Below are 18,957 nucleotides of genomic sequence, written 5' to 3'. Positions count from 1 at the left end.
AAAGTCTCTCAAAATGTCGAGCTTTCAAGAGTGTATATTTTCTTTAGAAACGTCATCATATGTACGATTCCATAGACTTTTTACAGCAGTGATTCTCTCTGTTTTTTTTTTTTTAATGGTGAATCGTATGGTGTCCGAAGTCAAAACTCCAACCAATCCATATCAAGTAAATTGCTGCTATATTTTTAAAATTCAAAATCTCTAATTAAATTAATACAAGCCAAGCGCTTGTTGATTTATAGTAGTAATTCTACCTAAAATATTCCATCAACTTAAAGAATATATAAATTATTATTATTTAATTAAAAATGTGATGATAAATATTTTTCGTTACATTTTTTTTGGTTGTTTTCGAAATACCGTGACAAGATGAATTTATACCTACTGGGTATTCCCATGTTTGGTTTGCACATAAGTCTGCAAGTTAGACATCGTTATCTCCTCATGAATTCGGGGAGCTTTATAATAATCTTTAGTTTTATTATTCTTTTATTCGGAGGTTTTACCTTACTTTGTCATTTCACTAGACATAGGAGCCAATCTGCACCGTCCGATCTCCAATCTCATGGACAAATCAATCTTGATCGTCTATGCATTCTTTGACACAGTCCTCCCATTAATTCCTATAAATGTGTCCAATGAAAGCACTTCTCCACCATGCCATGCACCAAAAAAAGCAGGCGGTCGACTTCCTAATAATCACAGCCCGAGAATGCCAGCCGAAGGCGATGTGGAGCTGACAACTCCGGCGGTGAAGGCGGCGCCGGAGACGGACCAGAAGCTGGAAGTGGCAGTGCAGAACAGGGCAACGGTGGAGGCACTGTACAAGGCGTTGTTGGGACAAGGTCACATGGACAAAGTGGCCCTGTTGATAGCAAGTGATCTGGAGTATTGGTTCCATGGTCCACCGGGAAGACAGCACATGATGAGGATTCTGACCGGCGAGACGGTCCCCAACAAGGCCGGATTCCGGTTTGAGCCGAGGAGCGTGACGGCGATCGGCGACTGCGTTATCACGGAGGGGTGGGAGGGACAGGCATATTGGGTGCACGTTTGGACGTTGAAGAATGGGCTGATCACAAAGTTCAGAGAGTACTTCAACACGTGGCTGGTGGTGAGGGATCTGACGGCTGCTCCGGCTGCGGCGCCGTGGGTGGAAGAAGATCAGAGGCAAGCGGAGAAGATGACGTTGTGGCAGAGTCAGCCTCGTGATCTCTATCGCCGATCACTTCCGGGACTACTCTTAGCCATTTAGCCACAAAACATAAATATATAAAAATTCATGTTTGGATTAATTGGCCGTGTATTCATATTTCCGTGTACTAAGCATAATCACCGCGTAGTTCAAAAACTCGACAAATTGTGAGAAGCATAGTGGCTCAGTACTTTATTTGGCATGTGGGTCAAATCGTCAAGTGTTGGACAAAATAAATTTGAGAAAACTTAATTAATAATAACTGGGCCAGAAAAAGAGAGAAAAACAGTGAAGAATAAATTAAAGAAGCTTGAAGAAGCATTTACCATATATTAAAATACATGGAATATATCTTCTTGTTTTTTTGTTTTTTGTTTTTGTTTTTGCTTTTTAAATTTGCCTTCATTTTCTTTGTTTCCTACTTCTAGACCGAGTTTTGGAAGGGCCTTTCTTGGGTTATCTGTGGCAAGTGAGTCATTTCATGAACTAGCTTTCTTAGTTTCGAAGATCCTAGCCGACATTTATCCCAACATACTTTGAAATAACGGGATTGACCAAAAATAAAAAAAAAAGGAAAAATTTTCTATACATTGAGATGGTTAAAAGTCAAATGCACTAAGAAGTATCACTGAGCTTGATTGAAAAAACTATGTGCGTGTTTCTACACACACACACACACACTATATGGAAAATAAAAGATAAGACTTAGCATTCGTGACCTCATGGTATGATTTACGAAGCATTTTTGTTGATTTAAAAAAAAAAAGGTTTGATCTTACTTGCAACTTTAATCATTTAGCCTGCTGTCGCCTGTTATCATCATCATTGTTAAGAATGGGGGGAGTGACCAGAAACGGATGAAGAAGATAAATGAGCAAGATCAATGAAAAGATATTACATCTTAATTCAAAGTTTTAAAATTTAAGTTTATGGATCATCTCTTTTTATTATATATTTCTTTCTCTAGATCTCAATATGCGTTATTATTAACTAATTCAATGTTTATAAAAAAAAATGTTATTTGAAACTTTGACTTCCTAAAAATGTTCATATATTTTCATTTATGCTATTTTAGAGTTCCTACTAACATGTGTCCATGGTTTTTAAATTAAATATAGAACATTTAAAGATAAAGAATGTAAAAAGCAAAGGTATAAATAAAAAAACATAATATTTACTCAATATCTTATATTTTGGACCAAGAGGTATTTTTAAAATGTAACTTCTATTGTGGTATTTATGATATAATTATTAAGTTCAACTTTATCTGATGTAAAACTTTCTACATCATCTTAATCAGATGCACTTATATTTAGACAATCTAACAGTTTGTTTTTCTTCTCTCTTCCGTGGCGGCTGCTCCTCATTCCTAACAACAACAATACAAAAAAAAAAATTGATCTTATATATTATATAGTGAATAACTCCGTCATATGACTCTATAATTAACAATTAAGTTAATAGAATACATGGAATAAACAGCGCAGTGTTTTATACTCCGACTGATGTAAAATTTGCACGTAATATACTATAATTGTCAGGATGTAAGTAGAAATAAAGATAAACTATTAATCAAGTAACTAGCTTGGGATATTTTGATGTAAATTCTAAAGCCATTGGTCAATTTTTTTTATTTTTTATTTTATTTAAAAGCCGGCCGGATACAAGAACAACCCTCCTAGTATATAAGAGGCAGAGTGAATCCTCATGACCAATACTATAAAAATGCTCACTTTTTGCTGTCTTCAACACCGCACGAAATGTTCTAACAATTGGTATAAGCGATGATACATCTTCGTATATCTTTTTGGTAAATATGGATTTGGTAAGTGTTTCAAATCTGAATATATATATATATATATATACATATCATCGGTTTAATTGAATGATTGCTGAAAATAATGGCATAAGATACAAAGAGAATATAATGTACACCAAATCACAATTCCATCTTTTACTATGTTTTTTTTTTTTTAATCTTAATCCAACGATTCATACGGCTCTAGAGAAATGATTGAGATGTATTATCATAAAACCACACTCTAACTCCTGTTTCATTTATTTCTAGTCAAGCATAAATTTTCAAGCTTTGATGAAATATAATTTTACTGTTGCAGTGTCCACACCCACTAAGTAAGAGGATTTGGGATACTCAGAGAATCTAGATCCCTTTTCTGTATTGTTCACAGTTATTGATGATAAATTGACAACTTATTAATATTAAATTAAATATTAAATGTATCAACATAAACCATGAACCAATATTAAAAAAATTGAATCGGTCATTAAATTGGTCAAGGTATTGGTTCAAGTTGGATTGTAATCTAAATCGCATTTCAATCAGTTATAAATAAATTGATATATTTTAAATAATATATGCTTAAATAAAAAAATAATTACATCTACTAATAAAAATGAATTTTAAATTTCAAACAAAATAATATAAAATAAAAATGTAATATCCATCTATATTCCATCATTATCCAAAAAATTATATATACTTATTTCATAATTTATAATCTATAACTTTAAAATACATATATATATATACACACACACATATTTCTTGCATATTCGTTCATTTATCAATGTTTATTGGATATAAATATGTATAAATTATGATTTATAAATGTGCATTTAAATTTTAAAAAAAAACAAGATCAATTTAACCAATTTTCACACAAATTCATTTGGTTTTGACAAATTTGAGACCAGTTTAGTCAACTCTTGACCGATTCTCGAATGTGATAGTTTTTTTTATCATGATTGGATTGAACTTGGGACCAATTCTTGGTTTAACTAGTCAAATTGGCCAATTTGATCTGATTTGGTTCTCGTAACACTTCCATAACCATGAATTAACTTATTTATTTATTTATTTTACATTTCATATAAAAGACGAAAAACATGCGTTATTTGAATCTTAGCTAAAAAGCATCCGTAAAATGTTAAAATTTGTAGAAGGCATTGAGCTTTGAGTAATAATTAGAGAAACAATGCAATGTCGACATCTAGATATCTACTAAAAATTGATGACTTACTGTTTAATTACTATTTATTCATTGTTAAATTTTAAATTACATGTAATTTAATACACTTGACGATGCAAAGGATCTCATTTGAATATTAATTAAAGCTTATACAAATTGAACAATTTTAAAATTATTTAATTAATTATGCAATCTGAGGATGACCAACTAAATTCTTGAAAAAAGAGGAGTTTGTGGGTGCTATGTCTTGGCTCATTAACACTTGTCGGTTTCCGTGAAGGACAATATTTAGGATAATCCATTAATGCTTCAAAGTTTGGAGGGGAAAAGAAATTAATTACTACTCCCATATGCCTTATTTATAATTCATTTTTAATATGCTTCATTTAAAACTAACTATTATCCTATCTAACTATTTAATAAGTTTTTAATTTTGTTTTTATTAAATATACATATTTTAATAAAAATTTTTTATGGATCACAATATAAAACATTTTCTAGAAGATTTGCTTGATCCAAAATATAGGGTATTGGGTAGTTATTATAATTTTTTTCAATTATACCCCTACTTCTTTTGTTATTGTTTTTAGAAAATAGTTTATTGAGAGTATAATTGAAAATATATACAATTTTTTAAAAGATTGAACTTTTTTTTTTATAATCGCAAAGTAGTTAACAATGCCATATATCATGAATCGAAGGGAGTACTACCTCTTATCAATATTTAATTAGTAGTAAAAGGAGAAACTTGTAATAAAAAGTTAATGACATGTCTTATAAATAAAACCAAAATATTCTCTTCTCTCCATTTGAGAAATAAGATTGAGAGAGTATTATGAAATAATAATTTTTAAAAAATTACAATAAAATATCACTAAAATGACAATCAAATTCTTTGAAATATTATAATTTTTTTAAAGTCCTTAAGATTTTTCTGACATTAATGATTTTAGATTAAATGATTATATTGTCCTTTGTTTAAAATAAAAATAGCATGTCTAGCTCCATTCTCTCAATCACAACTTTTATTTAAACAATTACAACTTGTTTTTTTGTTAATCGCGAAAATTAAATAAGAAATCATAACTTTTCATATGAAATTTATTTTATGATTTATAAATAAGTTTTGAAAATAACTAGTCACAATCACAACTTTTATTTAAATAATCATAACTTTAATTTTTTGAATTGCAAAAAAATCACTTCTCAGGTGAAAATTCTTTTATCATTGAAGTCCAACTTTTGAAAATAATGAATTTCAAATTTTGTTCTATAAATCACAAGAATTGAATAAAAAATTATAACTTTTTACGTAAAGTCTCTTTTATTATTGAAGTTCAAGTTCTGAAAATAACCAATTATAATTTTTGTTTAATAATCACAAGTTTTATTCTGTGAATCATAAAAATTGAATGAAAAATGAAAACCCATTATTTTTTTTATTTTAAACAAGAGTCAATTTAATCATTTAACTTAAAATTATTAATGTTAGAAAGGCACCTAGAGATTCTAGAGAAATTATGATATTATTAGGGACTTGATTGTTATTCATATATAGAGAAAATGACAAGTAAAGACTTTGTAAGAATGTTAATATTAAATTAGGAACTTCAATATTAAAACATGATAGAAAGAGTATTGAAATTTACAAACATCAGTATCAAAAAATCTCAGTTTGACATTTATATTCTTACAATATTCTTATTTGTCATTCTCCCTTTATATATTTTGATGAAATTTTATTATCATTTTCTCATAATTTTAAAAGCTAATTGAAAATCCTCCATCACCCCTTCTTAATTCATCCCCCCCCCCCAAATTCTTATTATGAAGCCTAGTTAACCACTTTCATGAGATTAAAGAAATTAGATATATTTAAATGTCATAAATTTTTATAACTTCCCAAATTTACCCTTTCATTAGTATAAAACTATAGAAGATTGAGGAAAGTGCGAAAAGGAAATGAAAAAGCCATTATTTAAGCCAAGTAAAAAAAAAAGGGCATTTTTGTTAAATGAGTCACAAATATATTTGAAAAAATCACATCTAAAAACCTAACAAAAAACTTATTTGCATACAAGAACTAATAATAAGTTCCATTCAAGAAAAAACATATTCATGTTTTCATTTTAATAATAATTTATTTTATATTGATCTTCATCTGTGAATAAATTTTTTGATGTGATTCTTCTTAAATATTTCGTTAAATATTGGAAAGAGTCTTGTAAGTATGATCTTATAAGTAGGATCAAGAATGTAACTTCAATCAAAGGAAAAACTATAACCAAACCTTTTACTCCCCTCCCTTCCCTTCCGTTTTAACCTCAAACACATACCTTAGATAAAAATTTGTAGGTATTTGTTGTAGGTTCTCTTTTTTTCCTTTTTCATTTTTAAAATAACACCTTAGAAAAATTTTCACAACCCTTGACATTGTATTATTGACTTCACATCTAAATTACCTAAAAGACAGCCAACACTCCAGCTCAAGATGGCACCAGTTAGGCATTTATTGTCCATAGATCAAACTACCATCATGGACTTTTGATTTTTACAAATTGACATCATCCACACCAGACCAACAATGTTAAAAGCTTGAATAGTTATCTTTACTACACAATACACACATTAACAGCTACCAATCATTTTTGACAAGAACAATGCAGAAATTCTTATGTGGACCTTTCAGATGCCAAATCAAGCAGCTTGCGGAAGAACTGGTGAGGATACATAGGAGGATTCTCTGCTAGTGCCTGACATAAGTATTGAAAGACTTGATCAGTTAGAATGATCAGATGAATTGGATTAATGGGTTTGTATGTTCCAGTTCCTGATTTAAGATGGCTTTTATGTTTACATAGATCTCCTTGTTGGATTTCATTTATCTCCTTCTGTTTGACACAAGGTTTCCTAATCCTTCATACACAGAAATAATTCTGAAGATATCAAAACTGTGGTTTCACACTTTATCTCCCTCAAGCCGTTAGGTGGGGCAAGCCTTAAGAAATGAATCAGAACTGCAAGAACTCACCTGATGAATCAGAACAGTGGAAGGTGTCATTCCAGGCACAGTATTCACCTCTATGATCAAAACCTACAAGTCATGAAAATGATCACAGAGTAAGAAGATAAGTTGCTAAGACAGAAATGACTCCTCAATGTCACCTCAAGTCTGTTATTTCAGCATAGACGTTGATACTGCTTCATTACATTTCAAGTGACATGTCTGACCTGAGTTTGGGAAGGAATCAATGATACATGAGATCAATAGAGAATAGGAGATCAACAAACCTGCCCACTGTCAACATTGACAAATGCATCAATGCGTGAAAACCCTTCTAATTGTAGGGTGTTTGCAATGAGTTCAATATTCTGCTTGCACGTTTTCAAAGCTGCTTCGCTACAATAGAGAATGAAGCAGATATTATCCAAGCAAATCTCTAGCAACGAAGATTCAACAAACCAGTGATAAATTCAATTATCCAGGTAAAATAAGAATTTTCAGTGCATCAATGTATGATATGTAAGGGAGAGACGTTAATCTAGCTTATCGAATAATAAATATGGTAAACAAAATATAAGATATCAGTATTATCAGATGTACAATTGGACATATGCTTCCAATTTTCAATTATACCTTTCACGGCCATTTAAGGCATTGTAATTAGTTCTTAGGTTGAAGATATCAACCCTAATAGCACGCGTAAGAAATTTATTTAAGAGCACAATGCTTCTAAGTTTAACTTTACAGAACCCATTTGTAACGAGAAAAAGGCTTTACTCGGAGTTAATTATGACATTTGACTACCAATGAAAAAACTAGTGATGGTCTTTAAAGAAGGTAAACAAGAATTCTGAGCCATGAAGAGATGCAGTGTCTCCTTACCTCATGATTGACAAGGGAGGTGGAGTCAGATTGATTCCTGTCCCACCTGACAGACAATATTCGATGAGCCATTGTAAACAGTACCGGTCATAAAAAATAAACCAAAGTAAGAAATAAAGGCAGATGAGCAGAACCCCAACCTGTTCCACCCCAAAAACCGAAAACGATACCAACATAAGAGAAAGAGGGGAAAACAACAACAAACATGTAAAGGGAAAAAATGATATAAATGCCGCTTAGAATGATTTGATGTTTATATTTTTACATATCCCTAGCTCCAATATTACATTGGAGCATGAATGTAACGTTTATCATTGTGCTGTAGTTTCTGATGCGCACAAGCATTACATATTTTACCTTGTTGTAAGTTCTCTTAGGAACTTAGGCTATCCAATATTTACAAGCGTGGTTGAATTTAAATTTAAATCATACAGACTATTCATTACAAAGACAGCACAGCTGGAACTTAGCCTTGAAATTTTTACCCTTGGACTTCCAGGCAAGATTGAGGGGACCAACCTTGGAATTTTTCCTCTAGTGACAAAATGTCACCAGTTTCCTTGACAGTGACACTAGGGCTTAAAGAGTGCATTGAGCCACGTTTGCCTATAACACCAACTGTTATTTCCACCCATCTACTGTGCCCTTTCCACATTAGGTTGCGCCCAGTCTTATTCTTATCTTTGGATGTGACCACTATTTCATCAGTCTCTATGAAAGGTTCAAAGATCAAAACCTCGGGAGGAGGGTTTGGCATCTCAATCATAGCATGTGCCTGAACACCAAGAAAAAGAGAGATAAAATGTCATTTAATATAAAAATGAAGAGTTCATGTGCAATGTCAAAGCAAGGATTACATTTGTAGCAATAATCTCTCAGGTAAGGTTGAGAATAGGAAGGCAGAAAAATGATCTCATAGCAAGGGTACATCATTAATTCGGTATTTTACTATCCCTCTCCTTCACAAATTTCTCATAAAATGAGAACCTTTATAACTGGATATCATTGTTCCTAGTGCCATACCTTTGATAAGCTATTAGCAGGAATCCTTAGAAGACAGTCCAGCACTGCTTTTACATACACTGCAAGATCCTTGGAACAACTGTATAAACAAAAAGAATATGAAAAAAAATAGAATTGCTTTTTAAGAAAGGAATCAGAGGCAATATTTGAAACATTCAAATCACTGAATAATATGAAAATGAGCTACTAGCAAGGCATACAATCTACCATAATCTTGCAACCCCAGTTGAGCAACCATCTTTTGCTGGCTTGACACACACAGTTTCACACTGCAGCTTTGAGGTCAGCTCATGCCATATATCATCCGTAGGCTTATTAAGAAGTTCAGATTTTCCCCTCACTTCCTTATTTATGGTAAGAACTCCTAAATTTCCAAGCTTTTTATAATGGGCCATTATAGTAAAAAACATGTCAAACTGGGAAAAGTAAGAGAAATCGAGTTATTCAGCTAGGAAAAGTAAATATGATTTAGGGAAACATACATGTTTTAAAGCAAGAGAAGTTGCAACTTTGTCCATGCAAATCTGTGACGCCATTGCGCCAGGGCCTTCATTAGAAGATAAAACGGGAAAATTAGAAAAATTTGAAAATATGAAAACAAATTAGTAGTTTAACTTGTATCTAATAGTCATGCATACCAACTTTGGAAAATTGAACAATGAACAAACCTGTATAAGGAACACCTTCGGCATCCAACAAGGATTGAAGTGTACCATCTTCCCCAATGCCTCCATGCACTACATGTAAAAAACTTACTTCGTAAAAATATACACACTCAATTTATATAAATCCTGAAATTCTCAAAAGTTGTGCTCCTACACCTTTTACTTTAGAAAACAACGACACAAATTTTTATAACATAGAATGGTTTGAAAACTACAAGCTAACCTGGCCTAATCTCCAATTCTGTCAGTACCACTGGGGAATCTTTAAAGAACACCTAATGTCTTTGCTTTTTTAAACTTCTTAACAAATATTAGAAGGAATAAAGGCATCTTGTTAACTAAAAAGGGTTAACCAAGAAGGCCTATGTAACAAGCTGATGCATAAAGCAGACACCATGTTGACAAGGACAACTCACTCCATGTACGAGCATCCCCAGCAACATACAGATGGTGATTGCTAATGCCTTTTCTCATGTATAGAAAAAGAAAATAATGTCTAAAAAAATGCACTATTATAATGAGTACCTGCAATGAAAATTGTTGCCTGGACTTCCTTGGCCAGCTTGATCCACTGCCCCAATGAAAATCTAGTAGGCAATTCGTCATCAATATCAAACCCTGTAAACCAACTATGACCCTTCAATCCTTCCATAAGATCATTCATCACTATCTTCCTTAAGTCAGACGTAAGTGCAACTCTTTCTGGTTCATTAGCTTCTAAGCATGCAGCTAGGACCTCCTCAGTAGTATGCCGAAGCACAATAGAATAACTGTACACAAAATTATTTTTGAATTACATCATTCTTAATATATTAGCAAGATATGATCGCTTGTCACATTAAATGAAAACTTTTCTTGTAAACTGGAACGTTAGGATAGTTGAAGAAGTTTCAAATTTTAGTTGCTAATTTTAACGAAAATGAATTATTCACTTGCTCGGGCAAAAAATAGTTTAAGAGTGATGCCACTTCCAGAATACTTTGCAGTTGGCACCCGGCCTTCATCACTACATGTTTAAAAGTGGATCCAACTTGTTCTACCAGAACCTCTTTTCACAGAACATGGATGCAGACCCCACTAGATTTACGTGTACCAATTCATCTAGCAAATGTGGCCTTTAACTGTTGTGATTCTTGTGAAAGTAGCATTAGCCTTAAGAGAGAACATGCACCCGAGTAAAATGTTCAACAAGCAAATATAGACTCTTCTCTTGGTGCCTATTATTACTTTATTAGCTCAAGAACAACAAAGTGAAATCTCTGGAATAATGAGCTGTTCTCCTATGCATATTAAGAAATAAAAAATGATTGTGTTCTGTCCATTATTTAAAGGGGAAGAAGGGATCAATACTTACGGTAATGACCAAATTGTTCTATTCTTTACATCATCGACCTTCTTTTCCAAATCTACTATTGATTCATATTCCCTTGTTGGAGAAAGTAGACATGGAATTACCTCAAGCTGTAAGAACAATTATTGCAATCTCAGATGTAAATGCTGAAGCCGAAGTTCAAAGAATACAACAGTTCTTACTTTAGTCATTGGCAAAGACGAAGATGTAATCCTGAGGATAGATTGGACTGCTAGAATCCATATAAACCTAATCATCACATTTATAAAAGCATTTCTCCTTCAATACAAATCCATGCCCCCTTTCTCCCAAAAAAAAAAAAAACAGAGAGAGAAATATCTAGAAATAAATCTAGAACTTTGCTATATTTTCTGTATTACTTTACATGATGGTTCATAAGGTCTAAAATATACATGAACAGTTTGTGCTTAAGAATCTCAAATTCGATAGTTCATTATTTTTTTTAAAAAATGTACAAGAAAAAAAAAATTAAAACAGAGTACAAAAATAAGCTTCAGCATGTAGACTGCAAAACGACGATTGAAGGAATGCTAATCATGGATACTTACATCATTAAAAGCTTGCAAATTGAGCCAAACATTTGTACCACTCATAAGGGATACTTGCCGTTCTGATGTATCTCCTCCAAAAATCACAAAAACTTTTCGAGCTCCTTCACAATGAGGTGATGATTTATTAAGTTTTGAGGATTTAGATCCTTTTGGCATATGAGCTGTTATACCGTTGACTGATGCAATATTTGGGAACCGCAAGCAAGCATGATGAATAATGCTCCTAAGGATATTCGTATGAGAAAAACCAACCTGTAAACACAGACAGTATTTTAAGGAAGCTAAAGAATTATACATACACTATTACAAGGAAGAATAAATAGTCAATTTATCATCTGTAAGGGATTTTACTGGTTCATTTCATGGTTCTATCAAAATTCTGTTTCTCAAAGCAACACATATAGTCACCCAATGAGGGGGTGATAGTTCACACTTCACAGACAAAACAGGGGCTGTTAAAGCTGTATTTAACTTGAGATAAATATGACATAATGGCCATGAAAAGGACTAAGAAGTTTGTTATGTATGTAAACAGTCACAGACATGATGAATAGGAATCTTGAGTATTTAGAACAAGAAGAAAGTTAAAGCAGACACATCAATAGGTACCTTAGAAGCCTGCTGAAATAGAAAACTGGTTTGTTCCATACCGCTTATCTGATACATTCAATGATTTCAATATCAAGCAATGAGTTTTATGCATTTTTCCTCTACACACAAAAAAAAAAAGAAAGAACAAAAAACGTAGACATGAAAAAAAAAAAAAAACTCACCAGATTAATATCAGTAAATACTATGGTACCAGATTCAGTCCTTCCAAACCCACTTTCTGAAGATGATAATTTACAACATGAACTAGGCAAGAACCATCCATCAATACGTGCAAAATCTTGAAGGTGAAGCTGTTGGAATAATGCGGAGGCCCCTTTACGAATATTGTCAATTACCTCCAAAGAAAACCTAGGAGGAGTGTGATAAGCAACCTGTGCATAATAAATGCTTCATCCAACTAAGAAGAAAAACAGGCACAGGTTGAAACTAATTACATATTACACAGGAAATCCAAGAATCAATCACTTCATATGTCAATCTCAATCAGAAGATGTATGTTCATCATTTGTGCGTGTAACACATAAATACTATAACTGACCTGTTGGGTTGGGAGATACTTCCTTCGGTAATTAAATATTGCATCCTTCTCTTTCACATCAGTTGCACCACGGAATTGAAGTTCTACCTGTTCATCTAAACTACATCATTATTGTTACACAAAAATATTCATTATGCACAAAATAATTGCAACTGGGATGACCAATATCGATGATGTCATTCCAATTAGATTCATAATGCATTAAGAAAGAATTGAATAAATAGACATTTTATAAGTAAAAGGACCACACTTACCTCAGTTGGAAGTAGTGAAACAGGATGGCAATCTGAACCAGATCCCACATCAAGGACAATGGCTGTAAATTCACTCCCCCCTTCAAGAAATGTTTCAATGAGGACTTTATCATCAATACCCTATAGCATTCAAAACAAATGAAAAATGAATTAATGTAGAAGCATGTTGTAAGTTATCAATCACTGACCATAATTTTAGGCAACCTGCATACAACCTTAATTTTCTTCAATATTCATTCTCTTTGCTTTGTTTCCACATTAATTGCCCCTTATTTTAAAATATCCTCTCGCAGGCAAGTTTTAAATTGATGAAAAGTACCTCTGACATGATTTCATTGGCTTTGACAATAGAATCAGCCACACCATAAGCAACTCTAACACCAATGCTTGACCCTCCTCTAGTTGGTTTTACCTATGGAGAACAGATTTGAACGTCTATAATCATAATAAATTGCTTAGCAATGACTTAACAATAGATCTCAAGTGATCACCAAATCAAGTGCCTTACCACAACTTTCCCTTGGTTTGGGTCCAGCTGGTTTCTTTCAAACCATTCAGATAGATCCAACTTGTTTGTTTCATATCCCTGATTTCCATCATAATATCAGAAAATTCAATAGCACGTAAAGGGGGAAATTGGTATTGTGACCTAGAAACACAAAGCCTGTTACTAGATATGGGATGCCACTATAATACGACACCACATGGACATGGATGCTAAAAAAAACATAATATTGACAAAAACTTTCAATACCTGAACTAAGAAACTGGGTATTGTTATAAATCCATGTTTGCGGAGCAGTAAAGATGCTTCATACTGCCAATAATTTTAAAAGGAAATTACTGGAGTCAGAAGCAGAGCCACACTAATAAATAACTAGTAAGTAATCACTAAAATATTAAAGAAAAGTGATCTAGCTGAATATAAAATTATCTGAGTATGTCTTAAGCTATGGAAGCTCCTCTGAATGATTTTTCTGATGATTTGCTCACATACCACAACTAGCATGAAACTTTTATATGACAAAGTATACATCTGTTCATAATCCAAATGTTAAATTAAGTTTGCAAGCATAAGTAGTGGCTTGGACTAAGACATCAAGTGCTTTCTCTTTAGTGAACAACAGTAACGGAATGCATAAAATCTAATATGTGAACTGGGAAAACATTGCTAATTTTTAAAATAAAATTTTTTTTTGCCATCCTCTAACAGTGCACAGCAAAGGATTTATGATAAATACAACAAATTACACATGTCTTTACCTTGTCAAATGCATGACGGCATTCATTTGATCCCGTGCCAACAAATGGAACATTACACTGTTCCAGTAGTTCCTGGAAGTTCATCACATTGAAAAAATAATTCATATTCCAACAAGTTTGAGTAGCCTAGGAGAAATTGCCATGAAAATGCATATTTCAGTTAGAACATTGGTTATCAAGAGCTTTACTATGCTACACCTGAATGCCACCGTCCTCACCAAATTGACCATGTATAACTGGAAACACTATGTCCACAGCTGTAGCTAGATGCTTGGCAAAGTCAGATAAATTCTGGAAACTTTGGGCAAGGCTGCATGAATTAACAATCAGATCATATTAAAAGATGAATGCAATTCAACACTTGTTTTTGTGTATGAAAAGATATTCAATACTTCAAAATTGCATGGCATATTCACCTTTCAAGCTTGAAATCAAAGTCTGCTGGAGTGTTTGAATATACCTGCAAGAAAGATACATAAGCGATTGCCATCCTTTGCAAGACATGAAAAATTAGCAAGCTTAAATGGGTAAAACAACTTGCACGATTTCTGATTTTCATTTCATGAATCCCCAGTTGAAGTTATTAGATGCCTATTGATGCCACTTCTGGTCATTAATTAACCTAGAATGTGGTGAAGCCAGTAGAAGATTGTTGGAGAAACACCATGAACCTTTCAACAAACAAGATAGAAAGTTCATACACCCAAAACTTGCTCAACTGAAAGAAGAAAAGAACTTGGAGCATAAAATGCAATGAAACAAGACTAACGTACTGCTATTTCTTTTACAAGAGAAATAGATATAAACAACCTAATAGGAGAAGCTGAAAAATCCTCAAGCCAAATGTCACCGCCAAAATTCATTTTCAGTTAGTTTTATGCGCTGGAAACAAGACATTTTTCAGTTTCATCATAAAACTTCCTTTTTTTTTTTGGGAAAAATGAGGGACAAATAAATATTGATTAAGAATGCTAATAAACAATTCCGGACCACGAATTGAATAATACCTAATAATAACAATGCTACACCACAAAAGATTCAATTAATTTTCTCTAATTAAGACCATCTAGAGGTGAACTTCCAGAGGTTCTGAACATCGTGTTCCTCTAACAAGCTATGGATTCGGACTCTTAGAGCCATCCACTGGCCCAGATTTCATCTTCAACTATCTATATCAAAGTAGTAGAATGTTGCAGCGTCTAACAGGCATACCCTAGGAAAGATTGATGGACAGAGACGAACATGCTAGATCAAAAACTTGAGACCTCTAAATAAAAACTGTTTCATTTAGACTTTTGCCTATATTTTTGCTAATTTTACCTCAAAATGTAAAATAGCATTTTTAGTAAATTTTAAGAAAAATAAATTGTCTGAACTCCTGAGAGAAATTCCAATGAAGAACCTACTCTGATTGAAATGCATGTTACCTCAGGCTAATGATAAAACAGAATTATGACATTATCAGTAATTGTGAACCCCAGACCCCAGTTGACTTACCCATCAGTGATTAGTCATATTCAGTGTTGACCGCATAGTTTTCAGGTTTGGCCACAAAAAAAGAAGGAAAAAAAGTAGCTAGATATGCCCTATAACATAGTGCAATCCGTAGTTCAGAATTAAGATAGAAAATCACATCATTTTCAAAATGCATACACAGTACGAACCTGAGCAGAGGATATAACATGTGCCTTGAGATTGCAATCTATATAATAGCAATTCACGTGCAAATCATCTCCCTGTCAGATAACACAAAGTATATGTTAAAAAGATAGAAATTGCCTTTAAGCTGTCCACAATATTAGTTCATGGACATGAAGAATCAACGCCTACTGTGTATTAAAAAAAAAATGAATCAATGCCTATTGACCTCCGCCAGCTTTGATATCTTTTTAAAATCTGAATACAAAGGCACAACTACTTGCAGTTTTGTTTCTTTAAAGCTACGTTGCCGGAATTATAAGACCCTTTCTATTCATTTATCGAGAATTGAACTTGATTCTGAGTCTAGCTTTTCTCTTTAATTTATTTAACCGTTACATAAAACCATAGAAATAACAAAGCAACTTTAGGAGTTTCCACCGCATAACATTGCAGAATTCTCCTGCAACTACAGAGCAAACTACAACCTGTATGTGATCAAGAACTGATCTCGCCGAATTGAGAGAAATCCCACGCTCTGCAGAAGGACCACCGCACACAAGACCAACCCTCAAGACCCTGTCTTTCTCCTCCCCTGCTTCTTCCTTCTCAAGAATTAGATCATCAACCACTTCTGTAGAGGCACGAGGAGGTCCAGACATAAACGATCGCTTTCCGCAACATCGAATTAGATTCTGGCTCAAATTAGAGAGTTCAAGAGGGCGTGCGAATGACACTCTAGCATCAAAAATAGTTCTTGACTCATCCCTCGTGTTCCAACTGCGGAGCAACGAAGCAAGGTTGGAAATTTGAGAAATGGACGCCATATGAGAGGAAAGCTATGCTAAGGAAGAGAAGAAAACGAGGAGGTTCAGAGAAAGAGAGCAATCAGGAGGAGGGGGAGGAGTATTATAGTGAAGAAGAGTGAGTGGAAGAAGAAGATTGTTGCCGTGCGCAGCAGTGGAGTAGAAAATAGCATTGTTTTTAAAACCGGACCGGACCGGCCGGTCCGACCGGTGAATCGGTGACCCGGTCATGTGTCGGTCCGGTTTTCTTTTTCTTTTTATTTTCAGTTAACCCGGATGACCCGGGATTAACCCGGATTAACCCGCCCAACCCCTCGGTTCAGGCGGGTTGGGCGGGTTGAAATTTAAAAAAAATAATAATGATTAATTAAGATATATATTTATTTTTAACATGATAATGATTAATGATAGGTCAATATGAGTCATAGGGTAAAAAAAATATACTTATGTCAGATAAGGGGATGAAACAAGTAAAAAGAAATCAAAAAGTATAAATATATATTATATTATATTATTTTTTAATTTGAATTATTTAATTAAATAATTTTTAAAATATATCACTTTCATTTATTATCTTTTATTTTAAAATAAATTTTTATTTCTATTATTTTAACTCATTGAAATTTTTTTATCATTTAGTTAACCTTATTTTAAAAAAATATAGAAATGTTGTTATACTTTATTATTGTTAGAATTATTGTTATATGTTATATGAGATATTAAGATTTGGATATGTATGAACGTATTGAGAATTAATACATTTTTTATTTAAATTATATTATTTTATTATGACCGATCTGACTCCGGTTTGACCCCCGGTTGAACCCATGACCCCTGACCCCTGAGTTTGGCCGGTTCAATGACCGGTCCGGTTTTCAGTACCTTGAAAAATAGTATTCCGACGGCAAAAAGGTCCCAAGAACCATAAAAAAAATGACATTTTTGTTTGCCGATGATGCTGGAGCTTATATTAACGACAGATTCCAATCATTAAAGTATAGATGAAACTATGAATGAGGTTTATATTCTGTCTTATTCGCTTAACTCGATCTAGGCCAGCTCTTCATACATTGAACCGAGGACTATTTTAATGAAAGTTGTATCAAAATTACAACTGGTTTTTTAATTAATGTTTGAATAAAATATATTCACCTCCCATCCAATTTTTTTTTTAACTTTCTTTTTAGGAAAAACAAGTATTATATTAACAAATAAAAGTTAAAGTAGAAAGTAGAGGTAAAGTCCAGCGAGAGAAACTAATGGCAGAATAAATAGTCTTTTTGAGAGCAGAAAACAATGAACTGGGGGAGAAACGTTGCATAGCAGCAACATCTTCAATGATGGAATTATTTGTCCTGCCAATGAGCATTTCCCTAAGTCAAATGTTTCTTTATGCATGTCACATTAAGCGCAGAAGTAAGGAGATGGCTTGAGCTGAACTCCACAGTCTAGCTTAATTATTTTCCCCAACGAGGAACATCCTTGATGGCAGAGCCAGGTTTCAAAGGCAGGGTAATGAGATAATTTAGTTTAAAAATTAATAATTTTTCAAAAACATAATAATTATTTTAGGACTAAAATTAAATTATAAAAATATAAGTAGATTGACCATCACTTTATATGATCTTATATATAATATGCTCTTCATTTCTTATTTTGATTATTAAAATATTATATATTTAATAAAATTTTGAATCCAAATTTTTTTATTTAATCCAAAAGGCATAAAATATGAAGAATAAAAAGTGTGAAGTTATAAAATCTACGTACCTTGATTATATATTTTTTTTTTTCGTAGTGGGGGATGCATTTACATACTTCCACCATAGAGTGAATCCACTATTAAAAATACTCTATTAATATAAAATAATCCTCTTTAGAGTTGGAGAGAATAAAAGATACACTTTCTATCAATTACTTTATAATTTAGTGACATGCATGCTCCTCAATAAGTAGGAAGTCAAAAGTTTAATGTCGCTTATAAATTCAAGCAACTAGTGCTTGACCTTTAATTAAAAAAAAAAAAAAAAAAAAGACATACTTTCTCAACTAGTCCTTCTGATTTTGCTTGTCTAGCAGAGTCATCCCTTTGATTTGCAAAATCCAGGTATTTCCTTCAAAATAAAAAATAATGTATCCCAACCCTCCCCTTTAAATTTGTGTG

At 32.8% G+C, this 18,957-nt stretch overlaps 2 protein-coding genes across 7 annotated transcripts; one reads left to right on the top strand and one right to left on the bottom strand.

Moving 5' to 3' along the window:
* The first annotated feature begins 675 nt into the window (after window positions 1-675).
* LOC129290249 (senescence associated gene 20-like) lies at window positions 676-1,499 on the top strand. Its single transcript, XM_054926971.1, has one exon. It carries the CDS (start codon window positions 713-715, stop codon window positions 1,253-1,255), a length of 543 nt encoding a protein of 180 aa, XP_054782946.1. The 5' UTR covers window positions 676-712; the 3' UTR covers window positions 1,256-1,499.
* Window positions 1,500-6,598: 5,099 nt separating this feature from the next.
* Window positions 6,599-16,952, bottom strand: LOC129291468 (uncharacterized). 6 transcript variants are annotated; one of them, XM_054928830.1, is made up of 24 exons: window positions 16,476-16,944; window positions 16,014-16,085; window positions 14,766-14,809; window positions 14,548-14,659; window positions 14,350-14,421; window positions 13,841-13,903; window positions 13,595-13,672; window positions 13,406-13,498; window positions 13,087-13,206; window positions 12,833-12,919; window positions 12,456-12,665; window positions 12,292-12,339; window positions 11,680-11,934; window positions 11,114-11,220; window positions 10,285-10,529; window positions 9,763-9,831; window positions 9,577-9,641; window positions 9,302-9,471; window positions 9,095-9,173; window positions 8,591-8,846; window positions 8,072-8,117; window positions 7,477-7,585; window positions 7,217-7,279; window positions 6,599-6,938 (listed from the first exon to the last, which is right to left on the bottom strand). In XM_054928830.1, the coding sequence occupies exons 1-24, from the start codon at window positions 16,812-16,814 to the stop codon at window positions 6,858-6,860; spliced, it is 2,883 nt and encodes a 960-aa protein (XP_054784805.1). In that variant the 5' UTR covers window positions 16,815-16,944; the 3' UTR covers window positions 6,599-6,857. The 6 variants fall into 6 exon arrangements, 4 of the variants coding, with proteins under 4 accessions (XP_054784805.1, XP_054784806.1, XP_054784807.1 ...); XM_054928831.1 differs by lacking the exon at window positions 16,476-16,944 and having other exon boundaries at window positions 14,568-14,659; window positions 16,014-16,082; XR_008588685.1 differs by lacking the exons at window positions 6,599-6,938; window positions 7,217-7,279; window positions 7,477-7,585; window positions 8,072-8,117 and having other exon boundaries at window positions 8,787-8,846; window positions 9,282-9,471; window positions 16,476-16,951.
* Window positions 16,953-18,957: the final 2,005 nt, after the last annotated feature.

The sequence above is a fragment of the Prosopis cineraria genome, unplaced genomic scaffold (genome assembly GCF_029017545.1).
Source record: "Prosopis cineraria cultivar Desert tree isolate PC_DT_omini unplaced genomic scaffold, ASM2901754v1 PC13, whole genome shotgun sequence".
In the NCBI taxonomy this organism is placed as follows: Eukaryota; Viridiplantae; Streptophyta; class Magnoliopsida; order Fabales; family Fabaceae; genus Prosopis; species Prosopis cineraria.
This window is presented reverse-complemented; position numbering and strand designations above follow the sequence as displayed.